Genomic DNA, 15045 nt, shown 5'->3' on the forward strand with positions numbered 1-15045 from the left:
TTTTAGGAACCCTTTTAACTCCTGCTCCAGAGTAGGTTCGTTCTAATCTACAGACCAGGAACTACTAGGGTGGTACATGTGTGGACATGTGGTGAGTAGATGCGAGTGTGTGAGATTGGTGTGATATTTATTTTAGGAACCATAGTCAGTGGCGAGGATGGTGAAGAAGACAATGATACATCAGGGTATTGAGAGAAAAACTTATCAAGGAGTGACACGCAACAGGTGAACACACTCGGGCAGCAAAGCGAGGCGGAGACCGGACAAGGAAATAAAAACAACAACACATGATTACATTACAAGGTGTTCATTACCTTTGAACTGGGATGCAATGCAAATGGGGAAACTATGACAGGTGGAGGTCATGATAAGATCGGTCAAATCTTAGCGATAACAATGAAACGTTAAAGAAGAACATTTGCCACTTGTTGAAATGATCTAATCATCACAGAGGTGTTTCTTCTGTTATTTTATGTAATTGTCAGTACAGGATCTTTAAGTGGGGAAGAAACAAATTGGAACAAGGTGTAACACGGCACTTTGGCAGAGTCAGGTTGTAAATGTTGAGCTGTCTAGTGAGGAGCTTTTCTGAGCTCAGCAGATGCTCAAAAGCAGCCAGAGGCCAATTTGGCCACATGTGCAAACACCTGAGAATCCTGCAGGTGCTGGTAAAGTGATAATGAAAGTTTTGGCACAGTTCACAGTGAACGCATTTAGTCATGGGCACATTAAGACAAACCAGTGGCTTCCTGCAAGATGAAGTTGTAAACAACAGGATATTTAAATTAAGATGCTAATTTGGGTGTGCTTAATGCATCTTTTGGCAAATGGTGGGGTTTTTTTTTGTTTGTTTGTTTGCTTTGTTTTGTTTTTTTGTTTTTGAAAAGAAATTTCTCAGAGGAGGAAGTGGAAGTTGTTTTGACTCACGTCTAGTCTGATAGAAAAATATTATTTAGAAGCATAGCAAAAAAAAAGGCTGAAAAGGCTAAAATCTGGAGACACAATTCGATCCCCCAACCCCAGAGGTGCGCGGCAAACGTCCTAACCACTAAGCCACCATGACCCTGCTCCTAAGAGCTATTTATGAGTAAATTTGTTTCAAATGAAGCCCAATGTTGCCTTACCATCTGAACTTCTTTTCCTTCCATCATCCAGGTTCGAATGGTTCAAGGAGCTGAATCTGAAGTGGTACGGCTTGCCCGCTGTGTCTAACATGCTGTTAGAGATCGGAGGCTTGGAGTTCCCTGCCTGCCCCTTCAGTGGATGGTACATGGGTACCGAAATCGGCGTCCGGGACTTCTGTGACAGTTCACGCTACAACATCTTAGAGGTATTAATCTCTAAAGCCTGAGGCTGTGGAACCTCACATCTACACACTCTAATTAGCTATTATCGTGCCTAATGCAGCACTCTGTATTATGAATATCAGTTAAACTAAATCCAATATTATCCCACACGGCTGTCATTAGCATAATGACAGTGGTTGATTTTCTATTATCTTAACCCATTTGCTGGGGTACAACATACTAATTCAGAAATATGTTAATGCACCAATTATAATTCATTGTTCATACATTTTTCTGATTAAACCATGACCTTATATTAGTCCAGGTGAATTTAAATTCCCCACGGCTCACTCTTTACATTAACACATTCACTGATGACACACGTTTATCGTCTTATGTTCTATAGCAGAATTATCCTGCCAACTATATCGACCTGAGATATAGTTATTAAGTTATCCCACTACTACCACTGAAGGTAAATGATCTGCACTTATAGTTCGACAAAGTGCTTTACACTGTGCTTTACATTCACACACACACACACACACTCTTACACCAGTGGTAGCAGAGCTGCCACGCAAGGCGCTAGCTTGCCATCGGGAGCAACTCGGGGTTCAGTGTCTTTCACTTCGGCATGTGGAGTCACGTGGGCCAGGAATCGAACCGCCAACCCTACGTTTAGCGGGCAACCCGCTCTACCACCTGAGCCACAGCTGCTCCCTATGCTGTTTTCTAATGCTTCCAGGACCTGAGATGATCACTTATATGTACGAAGTTGGCAGAACTGAAGGTGTTGAAATGAGACATAGTTTGAGATGCATTATTTAAACAATAAAAAAAAAGTAATCATTTATGACACATCGTTCCTTTCAGGCTCAGAGATCTCATTTCCATAACCATTATGTGGAGGAGGAAGTGAAGAAGGTTGTGGAATGTTACACAACACCCACCTGTGTGCGCATTAATGTCCACTACCTTTATCTGCATGACTGAGCACAGAATGACAGCAATGATGACAGTTTTATCATGTTATTAGAGTAAAATATATTTACCGGTAACACATCCTATGAATCCTGTAATCATAACGTATTATAATGTCGTGTAGCATGAATAATTCGTTACGACTCCTGACATACGCCTATATAAATGCACGTAAGTAGCTCTAGCGACACTTTTTTAATCGATAGTACGTATGTGAGTTCTTAAAGTAAGCTTACGTAACGCATTATATCTGTTCATAGGAACGCTTGATTGAAGAAGCTTCGCAAGTGTTTATATAATCGTATATTTTCCAAGCGTTTTAAATGTTATAATACATTATGAATGCAGTATTCATAGGAAGTGTTACTTTGTTATTCCTTACCTTTATAAGCACTTAAACAGAACATATATAGAACATACAGCGTGGACATCATTTATATGTATATAGCATTCATAACGTCTTATAGACCATGCCGTATACCTTATAACAGCTGTCATAAACCTACATGAACGCTTATAAGTACTTGTTGCATGCATTTTAAAAAGTCCACTTCACCCAAGGCCTGTAATGACCTATCACGGTGCTCTGAAAACAACAACAAAAAAAAAGTACAGTTCATACATATAATCTTGCATTTTAAAGCATTTGTAAAATAATATAATGCATAACACAGCATTGCATAATATGGTATACGTAATACGCTATAAAGCTTGATTTAACTTCATTTAATGATCTGTTATCATACCTTACTACAGTATGTGTTCTATACCTTTTATAAACACTTAAGTAGTACTTACGCTGGCTTGCATTATAAAGCATGTATAGCATGCAAAATACCGTATAATGCCTAGCGTAAGCCTTCTGAAAGACTTTTTATTGTTTAAAAAAAAAATCATTTACTTCCTCTAAAGCCTGCAATGATCTAGAATCATGCCCTAGTGTGTTATATACATTTTATAAGCACTTGTGTCATATACTCATGCTTTGTAAAGTGTGTATAACAACTAATGTGCATTTCTACGCGCTTAATTTAGGCATTATAATATATTATGTGTGAATTCTAACGTTAAAATGCAATGTGAATACAGAATTCATAGTGTTAGCAAAATTACTCCATGGCACAGACGTGAAGAGTTTCCTTGCAGTCTGTCGTGGTGTTTTCTCCACTCCGTCGCACCAAGCTCCTCCCCATTGAAGGATGGCGTGTAACTTTCGGATTGGCTTGTTAACGAGACAATGAGACGAATGAGTCGTTTCAGATGATTTCAGTAGCTGCGTTTACATGGACAACAATAATCCACTCTTAATCCGATTGAGACCATACTCTAATTAAGAAACTACCATGTAAACAGCAGTTTTTACTTACCTTAATCTAATTAAGGTCATAACCGAAGTAAGCAATAATCAAATTAAGACAGGTGGAGTACTCCTGTTTTAGTCGCATTGTGGACGTGTAGTAGTGACATGTAAACACCTTAATCACATTATGAACGTCGTGTGAGAGTTTTCACCGCATTTTGTGACAGGACACGATCACGCACGGCAGTTTTACGTACGGCTGTGTCCCAAATCGCATACTTTCCTACTATAGGCCTGTAGTGGGGAAAAATACGTATATCTCGGCTACTATATAGACGGTAACTACACGATTTGGGAGACACCCATCGCTTCAAGCAGTTGTCTATTAGCACGTACAGCATGACAAATGATTAACTGCACTTAAAGCGTTTGTAAAAAATAAATAAATAAAAAAAACACCCAAAACTGTATACGGTACCATAACAAAGACGAACTGTATGTTGATACGTGAAATTCTGGAGGGACGTCGGAGGCGCGGTGACGTAATGACGCGGGCTGTTAATCTAATTATGTTCTAAAACATGTAAAACAGGAACATGACAGGAATATTCTAAAAGCGACTCATGTAAACACCTTAATCACATTATTATCTTACTCAGATTAAGGATTACTGCTGTCCATGTAAACGTAATCAGTGACGGAAACACTTTATAAATGGTTTCAAGTCAGCCATGTTTTAAACCTTGCACCTTCTTGTTTTAACAGGAAGTAGCCACCATGATGGGGTTGGACACCAGGAAGACATCCTCTCTGTGGAAAGACCAGGCACTGGTGGAAATCAATATTGCCGTTCTTTACAGTTACCAGGTGCTGTTGAGGACGGATTGCCGATTGTGTCTATTAATTCTTAACAAAGTGCATTATTTGTACTCGTTAAGGGGTTAATCATATGGAGTTTATGGTCTGATTATGCGTAAGGAATGTTTGGCTCCAGAAATGACACTGAAGAAAAGATCATATATGGTCGGTAGTTTACGTGAAGATATTTAGGCATCAAAATGCGATTTCGTTGCTCATACGAAATTGAGTTTAAATGAGTTTTTAATTACTAGTTTAAATTGTATAGAGTGAGCACGATCAATTCATCTCATTTTAACGTGATACAGTTACGTTGTAAAATCTTGCCGCTGACGAGAAGAAATGACTCGAGAATTAAACTGACCTGGCCAACTCAGGTGTGGTGGCTGCCTCGCAATACCACCAACTTGGGTTTGATCGAGAGCACAAGGTTTGATTTTTATCCAGGGCTTTGAAAATACATGATCAAATCATGCTGGATGTATTTTGTAATTGTGTTAATGTAGCTCCGTTCATTCACGTGGAACCGATGTACGCATTTGAATGAAGTGAAATTCAATGAGCTGTGTTTTTTCACTGGTCCCTGGATCCATTTCTTCTCACAAAGTTATTGACCTTTAAAAGTCTGCGATGATCCTGCCTTACACATTGCTTAGTTTAGGAATTATTTGTTGCATAGACTATAAATTGCATCTTGTCGCAGAGATCCGTGGATCGCAATTGCAATCCAAACTGTAGCGTCACAGTTCAGCGATTGGAAAAAAATTCTCATTATAAACAAGTACTATTTATTCGCTGGTTGATTTTAAAGCGTTTTTAAAATAATCCTTTATTGACAGTTACACCTAGGTGTCCAAATCATATAATTCGGTTATTATCATTACCTCATAATTCAGATATGTACTCTACCATAATCTCACATGTTCAGATGTCCAAGGTGACCATCGTGGACCATCACTCAGCCACAGAGTCCTTCATGAAGCACATGGAGAACGAGTACCGGGTGAGAGGTGGATGCCCGGGTGACTGGGTGTGGATCGTTCCTCCAATGTCGGGCAGCATAACGCCCGTCTTCCACCAGGAGCTGCTCAACTACCGCCTCACACCTTCCTTCGAATACCAGGTAAACACAAGGGGAAAGACTTTCCTACATTTGTCCTTGCCAGCACTGTAAAATGAAGCTTTCTGAAATTATCATAAGAAATCAATTGTGCAACACACTGTATACTGTATGTACTGTATATATAAATGGGACAGTGTTTATCGTCTGGAAATTATTTAACATTTGAAGATATACAGGTAAAAATGTGATTAAGAAGCATTAATAAGCATACAGCAAAGGAAACTCTCAATTGGTTTCACAGAAAAAAATCAAGGTGTTAGAATGGCCCAGTCAATCACCTGACTCGAATCCAGTTGAACAGGATTTAAAGACAATACGTTTAGAAGAACGGGCCAAAAATCACACCTGAATACTGTGGCCCATTAATCTCTTCATACAGGAAGCATCCTGAAGCCGTCATTACAAACAAAGGCTTCTCCGCTAAGTATTAAATACATTTCAGTTAGCGTGTTCAATACTTTTTTCCCGTGTCATTCCACTTTATTCCACACGACTTCATTTACGGACTTTGATGTTGTGAATTCTTTATATTTCCGGATTTCTTGAGTTAATACCGACGTCTGGTGAAAATTTCATGTGGATAACCTCATTGGAAATATATTTCCTGAAGAAAATGTTGACGCGTTCAATACTTATTTCCCCCTCTGTATACTGTAGCATAACAGTATTTAACAGAATATTTCCCCATTTTATGATACACAATTACACAATAACTTTTTTTAACATATAATATCTAAAACATTTTAAAAATCTAGATAAAGTCTGTGGAAAGTGTATTGTTGCCATTATTCTTGAATTTAAAAAAAAAACAAAAAACGTCAACTGTTCAGGAATCCTCTCATATAAAGCCATGAAATTATCATTAGTATTATTTTTAACCCGTTTTGACCTGAGTAGTTCAAATCCTTTTATGCGACGTTAGTTTGTACCACAATCAATAAATGTTTATGGACTAGTAATGTATATATGGACTTATACTATTTATAGTATATCATTGTATACAGTGTATTAGGCGAAAACAAAAGGCAAAACTCATTTTAAAGCAAAGCAGAACGGCTGTAAAAGACTGTAGGTCTGGAAGAGTTGATTCATTCTTTCCATAATGATTCACTGATTCATTCATTCATTTATTCATCCAAGCACTTTATCCAGATCAGTGTATCGATGGATCCGGATGGATCCGGAAGCACCCTGGATAGAATGCAGGTTTACTGCTGATGAATTATGATTATACCTCTCTGCAGACTGACCCCTGGAACACTCATGTGTGGAAAGGAGTGAACGGCACTCCCACCAAGAAAAGAGCGATCGGCTTTAAGAAACTCGCCAAGTGAGTGCGCATGGAAACGCTTCCATCATTTTCTTCCTGTTTTTTTTTTTCTCCTTATATAATCTATAATGTAAAATGTGTTGTGTTTTTTTTTTACTATATGCCACAAGGAGCTCCATCCTGCTCGCTCTGCATTCCACAGCCTTGATTGGCCATTTGATTGTGATTATGATTGACAGCCATTGCCTTTGAGACAGGTTTCGTCTGTGCTCGTGTGTGTGCGAGAGCGAGAGTGTATCCTCCGTGTGTTCCTGCACCACATTTGCGTTATTACGCATCGCAATGGTAGCGGAAAGTGAGGAAATGAAACAGCAGTGTAGCTCACTCAATCATCTTCAAGGTTCCTAATCAGGACTTAGTTTAATGTGTTTTCATTCTTTTTTTAATTTGGACTCCCACTTCGCTTTAACTGTTGTAATTACATGCAGGATGTAAGCAGATGGATCTTTGTGGTGGCGTCATTGTTAAAGAAAAGGCTCGTGTTGATATGACACAGTGTATAGAATGAGAATATTGTCTGAAAGGAGAAACGCTTTAGGTTCCTGTTTAAATTATACAAAGAGACGTTGATTCATTTCTTTTATTTACATTACGTTACTCGTGCACACTTCTCTGACAGGTCCACTCACTGAGACGTGAGGCAGAGGGATATTGTATAAGGAATTAAACACTTCGGGACATGCTGTTACGGGAAGATAATCCACGATGCATCGTTGTGATGTGATGTGGCCTGGGCTTCTGTCACCCTCAGTGAATCCAGTTGAATGTTTTCCTACAACAGCACATTCCAGAGTGTTTTATTCCTCTTATCCCACAGCAATTTTCCGACAATCGTCAATTTATTAATTAATACACAACGTTATATTTTTTTTCGTCCGTATAAAGTTGCGTAACTTCACTGTTAGTTCGTGTAATCACTTATGCTATAGAAGCTATAAAAAGTCGTTCCTTCACTAGCCTCAACTTTAAAAAAAAAAAAAAAAGAAAAGAGAATGATATGTTTTTCTTATTTTATATATATATATCAAATAACAAGACATTTTTTATATACGTTTATTATTAGGCTTAGATTATGGGGAACATCTGCCGTAAGTGTCCCTGTGGATAACTTGTTACTATAGAAATGATAACGTATTCGAGCAAGTACATCGCACCCATCACTATGATCAGCGCTACCGTTAAAGAAAATGAATAAAACACCTTCTGACCAATCAGATTCAAGACTTCAGCAACTTTGTTATATAAACCATATTGAAAGTCTGGAGCTATTTTGCAGGTCTTAATGGTTTCAGTGCTTACACAATCGAGGTCAGGTCAGCGGTCAAGTTGTTCCAGGACACGGAACATGAAAGATTTAACTGAAAAGATCTTATCTTGCTAGAGGAGAGAAATTCAATCATTTTTTGTGCTTATCTGTGTGTTTTGTGTAGGGCTGTGAAGTTCTCGGCTAAGCTGATGGGTCAGGCCATGGCCAAGCGAGTCAAGGCCACCATATTGTTCGCCACCGAGACGGGGAAATCGCAGGACTATGCAAAGACCCTCTGTGAGATTTTCAAGCACGCTTTCGATGCGAAGGTAACATTGCACGTTGACCACGTTGCAGTCTTGGAACGAAACAGTGCTTAGAACCTGTTCAAAACAAAGCAGTTGTGTTTCGAACGGCTTCAGTTCTCAGCGGTAAAACACCCCAGACGTTTCATTTCGATTCGGCCACGGCACGGTCGGTTCTCGGTGCCTTGCAGATTGCAGAGCGAGCGTCAGATCTGTTTTCACACCGAGGAGAGCCGAGCGCAGAGCTTGGACGGCGCGAATGTGTCTTTTGTCACAATCTCTTTTCCTCCCATGCAGTAAATCGCCAAGAGACACGCGAGAATTTACTCAGCCAAGTGGTGCGCTGTAGTTTAAGATAAGATCAAAAGACACCCCAGGCTGTGTGAGGCTTCAGAGAAAATAAGAAAATAAAAAAGGCACGATTGTGTGACATAGCGTGGACTTTTCATGGAGGACAGGAATATAGATTTTTCGTTCTGACAGTGCTGGTGATATGTGATTGAATAAACATGACCTGGGCGTGAGAGCTCGGTTTGTTTGTTTGTTTGGTTTTTTTTGTCGTTCGCATTCTCTGTCTCATCATGTCCTGAAGGCATTCACTAATCCACACACACTGCCACGTCTTCACTCGTAATTGCATGGCGGCGTATTAGCACCTTGTTAAAGTGCTGAGTGAAGAGTTCATCAATGCTACGCTGCTCTGAGCTGCCAGCGTCATTGTCATTTTAATCCGGCTTAATGGATATTAGCTTGAATTAACAGTCACATGCCCTGGAGCGGAATTACGGCTCTTGAAGGTGCAGTTTGTAATCTTTAAAATCGCCTCCAAGCCTGTAATAATCATATCATTTCGAAGATTCCTTAGAAGAACTCGCAAGGCATGAAACGCACGAGGATAGTTCAGATTCAGCCCAGAAATTAGCCCCGCCCACAGCTGGAACTGAGCTGCTTATTCCTACTTCTTCTCTATTAAAGGCACACGGACCTTTAAGAAGCCCGTCCTCCTTCCACGTCTAGAAGGACGTGAACTTGTAAACTAAACGCAAATGTCAGTCTGACAGGAAGATACGCAAACCAAACATGTAGCCAGTAAGTAAATGTTTGTTCTTGGAAGATTGCTGTTGCTGAGTCATGAGAGCAGAGATTCTCGAGCAGTTTATTCCCAGGGAACCCTTTACAGATCACGGTTGCTACGAATCTCGGGCGAATCTGCTCAGAGTTTTGAGACAGGAAAGACTGAAGACGTAGAAAGCATCAACTGAAATGTACCCACAGGGTGTCTGAAAAACCACAAACCACTGAGAATAAAACTACATGTACTTCGTTTTGTTTTTATTATTCACAACATGTGCTCGCTCTTACCCGCTACGTATTTTCTCAGCCGGTGTATCATGTCTTTGCCGATTTTGCTCAACACATTCCCATTGGTTCCGTTGCTGTTAACCTATGTCGTGGAAATTACGCAAACGCCAGTAGACTCATCCTCTCAGGATAAAACCCTAAGTTTTATTTACAGGAAGTCAGAATACAGGAAGTAAAAAAAGAATTTCACTGTGCATATGTATATGTGATCAATAAAGACTCATTATCGTTCATTCAACATGACAGCTACAAACCAAGGAACTGGTTAGGCCATTGGACTTCAGATCCCAACATCACCACCAGCACCACCAAGCTGCCACTGCTGGACCCTTGAGCAAGGCCCTTAACCCTCAACTGCGCTCTTATAAAATTTTTTTCTGATCATTGTAAGTCGCTCTGGATAAAGTCATCTGCCAAATGCCGTAAATGTAATGTTAATGCGAGGAGCCAGCTGCAACTTCTTAAAACTGTGAGTCACAGGGATTAAAGCTCTATCTGCCCTCCTTGACATACACGAGCTCACAGACGCACACGATCGGCTAGTGTTTCACCGTGATTGACAGGCGAGAGAGAGGAGGTCATCCTATTTTGCTTCATTGGCTCCTGACGATGCGTTTCTGTCCATTTGAGCTATTTCTAAATGACTTTGTATTGATGTAACGTACTGTGTTTGTGTGTAATACAAATGAACGTACAGTATAGATGACTGTTCTGTGTTAGCCAGGTAAGGGTGTGTATGTGTTAAAGCTGAGGTACGGAGTGTGTGCTTTAGTCTTTGACTGCGTATTCACAGGTCATGTCAATGGAAGATTACGACGTTGTGCACTTGGAGCACGAGACGTTGGTTTTGGCGGTCACCAGTACGTTCGGTAACGGAGACCCGCCTGAGAACGGAGAGGTGAGCGAATGCTGTTTCATTCACATGATCCTCTTTCATTTCTACACTTATGATTGCTGGGAATCACACTCAACACAGGCTGAGGTGGTCTTCATTAAGTGACAATCTCTCTCTCTCTCTCTCTCTCTCTCTCTCTCTCGCTCTCTCTCTCTGTCTGTCTTTCTGCCTGTCTTTCTCATTTTCTCTCTGTCTGTCTGTCTTTCTCACTCTGTCTCTCTCTGTCCGTCTGTATGTCTTTCTGTTTTTCTTGCTCTCTGTCTTTGTCTTTTTGCCTCTCTTTCTTTCTGTCTCTCTCTCCCCCATCATCTCTCTGTCTTTCTCACATTCTCTCTGTCTTTCTCACTCTGTCTCTCTCTGTCTGTCTGTCTCTGTATGTCTCTCTGTTTTTCTTGCTCTCTGTCTTTGTCTTTTTGCCTCTCTCTCTTTCTGTCTCTCTCTCTCCCCCATCATCTCTCTGTCTTTCTCACATTCTCTCTGTCTTTCTCACTCTGTCTCTCTCTGTCTGTCTGTCTCTGTATGTCTCTCTGTTTTTCTTGCTCTCGGTCTTTGTCTTTCTGCCTCTTTGTCTCGCTCTCCCTATCATCTCTCTTTCTTTCTCCCTTTCTCCGTCTCTGCCGCTCAATCTCTGTTTCTCTGTCTGTCTTTCTCTCTGTCAATCTCTCTCTGTCTGTCTTTCTGCCTGTCTTTCTCACTTTCTCTCTGTCTGTCTTGCTCTGTCTGTCTATACGTCTTTCTGTTTTTCTTGCTTTCTGTCTTTGTCTTTCTGCTTCTCTCTCTTTCTGTCTCGCTTTCCCTGTCGTCTCTCTCCCTTTCTCCCTTTCTCTGTCTCCCTCTCTCAATCTCTGTTTCTCTGTCTGTCTTTCTCTCCGCCTGTCTGTCTATCTCTCTCTCTCTCTGTCTTTATCTCTCTTTCTATCTCTCTGTTTCGGTCTCTCTGTCTCTGTTTTCTTCCTTTCTTTCTTTATTCTCTCTGACTTTTGCTCTCTGTTTCTGTCTCCCTGCCCCCCCCCACCCCCCCTTTTGCTTCTCTGATGCAGAAATTTGGTACGGCATTGATGGAGATGAGACACCCAACCACCAGCACAGAGAGAAAGTGAGTGTGTGTGTGTATGTGTGTGCATGTGTGTGTGTGTGTGTGTGCGTGTTTAAACACACACACACACACACACACACACACACATGCACAAGTGGTTCTCTTCTCTTCCTCCCACCCAGTAGCTTTGCCATCATTAATTTGTACAGTGTCCTTTGCAGACACACACTCGAATATTCATGCAGTCGTTATAAAACACCAAAAGCAGGCGGTAAGTTGCGGGTTCGGGATTTTTTTCCTACATGTGTTTCCACACTGTGAAGGGTTTTGAAACAGATTGTCATGCTAATTTTGAGACGTGTTCGATCGCATCGTGGTGAGTGACGCTGCAGTGTATTGAGTAAAGCATTTTGGTGTGACATTTTAAGTTAAGGGCTCTTACCTGTTGTAAAAGGGTTTTATTTGAAACTATGTCTGCTGTAAGGTTCTAGATAGAAACTTTTCCTCCAGTAGGTCAAATTAAACACACGTTTTACACAAAGGACAAGCGAAAGGTCATTTACATGGCTTCCTTAGCTGGACAAACCAAAAAGGTTTGTAGAGTTAAACCTTATATAACCTACCCTTTATGCATAGATAGATGGTGTTTTCAAAATATACGGCTACTCATTATAGTCACCTTCTGTGTCAGACCGCATGTCAATAAGCTCCCAGTTGACCTCACTCATACATAGTGACCAGATCAGTGTAGTACTTACACTAGTTACCATTGCAGTTGTTGTAAATATGACCTCTCCCTGTTTATGTTTTCTTTCTAAAGACAGTATCTTCTTCCTCAAAGGAGGAATAAGTAAACCAATCTTACTATCTGGCTCATTTGTGTAGCAGAAATGGATGCTTTCAGAAAGCAATCACGAATTACAAATACGTGTAAACACAAACTGTGCATTAAAGCGGCAGATTGTGAACTTTAAAGGTGTTTAAAGCTATAATAATATTACACTTCAAAAATACTAATAAAAGAATCATAAATAATAGGAATAATAAAATGTATTATTATTATTATTATTATTATTATTATTACTATCAACAATATTGCCATGCAATGCATCTGGCTTTTAGGATTCTGTTGACATTTTTCTGGCCCTGAAATCAGCCTTGCCTCCAGGTGAAACAGTGCTGTATAGCTCTGTCCCTTTTCCTGAAAAGAAACCTCAAGAAACGTGTCATTTCTGCAGAGGGGTTGTGGATGGAAGGCGAATGTTTTCATTGCCGTCGCAATTAAAGCAGCAGAAGGTGCTAAAAGGACAAATCGCTCCTTTAATTTAATCCTTAAGAGTGTGAAATTTGTAATTAGCAACCAAAATCCAACCTGAATTGTTGTTTCCTTCCATTATTGTTTCACGTCCATGTTCTACTCAGTAAGTAATGTTTGCTCTTTCGAAGGAGCTACAAGGTGCGCTTCAACAGCGTCTCTTCATACTCGGACACTCGGAAGTCCTCCAGCGATGAACCTGAGCATAAAGCCCACTTTGAGAGCACAGGACCGCTCGCTAACGTCAGGTATTCCCAAACAGAGTGTGCGTTTTTGTCGTACATCAATGTCGTTAAATTTATATACACTATATCCCGTTGCAATGTGTGTGTTTTTGTGTGTTATGTTTTCGTATCTAAATCTCCAGCCTTGGCTACACCCACACTCTTTATCTGTGTGATTTAAGTGGGTTTGTTCCAGGTTCCAGGCCAGCAACCCTCTTACTTGTGTGTTTATGTGCATATCCCTCTCCTGTAGCTTCTCTGTTACTGGCCTTGGAGCCGCAGGGCCTGCCCACACTTTAGTTTTTTTCATTTTCTGAATGTCTCTGATAGGTTCTCTGTGTTTGGCCTTGGCTCCCGGGCCTACCCACACTTCTGTGCGTTTGCCCACGCTGTGGACACGCTGTTCGAGGAGCTCGGAGGAGAGCGCATACTCCGCATGGGCGAGGGAGACGAACTGTGTGGCCAAGAGGAAGCCTTTAGAACCTGGGCCAAGAAAGTCTTCAAGGTACTTGCAATGAACACGTATGCCCTGTGGACATCATAGTAATGAGATTACGTTTTTTTAAGAATCAGTGTTGGCTCGGCTAGATCCAGGGTAATTGTTTGCAGACTCTCTTATTCATATATGAAGCTCTTTTAGTATTATATAAGATGATTTGTAAGACGTTACCATGTGAAACCACACTATAATAAATCTGAAACTTTTCTTTTTATTTATGTATATCCAAGAATCAAAGGTTAAAGTACATAGCAGTGGCCAGAACACATGCAGGCATCATAATCAACAGCATATATATATATATATATATATATATATATATATATATATATATATATAAGAATCCAACACACAGAAAAGAAAAGGGTATTACATTTTTAGAAAAAAATCGACCTAGCACCCTAAATGCTTCTTTTGATTGTGAAAAACTTCAAAGATTCTATGAAGGATCTTACTTTCAGAAACTGTTGTATGTAGTACCCCTCTAGAAAACTAGACTGATTAACTATCCAAAGAATTCCAAAGGAACCCATTTTTCTAAGATTGTGTACATACTATAAGGAAATTAGAAACAGAAGAAGTAGGAAAAAAAAAAACTATAAAGGCAGCAGCCACAGTACACTTTGTAGGAATTAGGGAGCAAGAGTGCAATTATAGACAAGAGTCAGGAATTGGGTGGATGGATGGATGGATGGATGGATGCATGTTGTATTAGTGTATGGATGGATGGATTGCTGGTTGGATGGATGGATGGATTGATGGATGGATGGATTGGTGCATGGATTGCTGGATAGATGAATGGATGGACTGGCGCATGGTTGGTTGGGTGGATGGATGGATTGCTGGATGGATGGATTGCTTGATGAATGGATGAATGGATGCATGTTGAATTTGTACTGTAGATAGATTTATGGATGTTGTGTTGGTGCATGGATGGATGGATAGATGAATGGACTGATGGATGGCTGGGTTGCTGGATGGATGGATTGCTGTGTGGATGGATGGATTGCTACATGGATGAATGGATGCCTGTTGAATTGGTAGATAGATGGATGAAGAGATGCATGGATGGATGCATGTTAAATTGGTAGATGAATGAATGATGAGATGGAGGGCTAGATGGATGGATGCATGTTGAATTGGTAGATGGATGGATGAAGAGATGGAGGTCTAGATGGATGGATGCATGTTGAATTGGTAGATGGATGGATGAAGAGATGGAGGGCTAGATGGATGGATGCATGTTGAATTGGTAGATGGATGGATGGATAGGTGAAGAGATGGA

At 40.4% G+C, this 15045-nt stretch overlaps 1 protein-coding gene across 1 annotated transcript in view; it reads left to right on the forward strand.

The window, feature by feature from the left end:
- Nucleotides 1–15045, forward strand: part of nos1 (nitric oxide synthase 1 (neuronal)) — a 58774-nt gene that overhangs the window by 24262 nt on the left and 19467 nt on the right. The window contains exons 10-18 of the mRNA XM_053654144.1: nt 1156–1330; nt 4333–4434; nt 5354–5548; nt 6793–6878; nt 8309–8453; nt 10585–10689; nt 11727–11782; nt 13169–13285; nt 13592–13766. Coding sequence (XP_053510119.1) covers nt 1156–1330; nt 4333–4434; nt 5354–5548; nt 6793–6878; nt 8309–8453; nt 10585–10689; nt 11727–11782; nt 13169–13285; nt 13592–13766 — 1156 coding nt within the window. The remainder of the gene's footprint in view (nt 1–1155; nt 1331–4332; nt 4435–5353; nt 5549–6792; nt 6879–8308; nt 8454–10584; nt 10690–11726; nt 11783–13168; nt 13286–13591; nt 13767–15045) is intronic.

This window comes from Ictalurus furcatus, chromosome 22 (assembly GCF_023375685.1).
Source record: "Ictalurus furcatus strain D&B chromosome 22, Billie_1.0, whole genome shotgun sequence".
Taxonomy (NCBI): domain Eukaryota; kingdom Metazoa; phylum Chordata; class Actinopteri; order Siluriformes; family Ictaluridae; genus Ictalurus; species Ictalurus furcatus.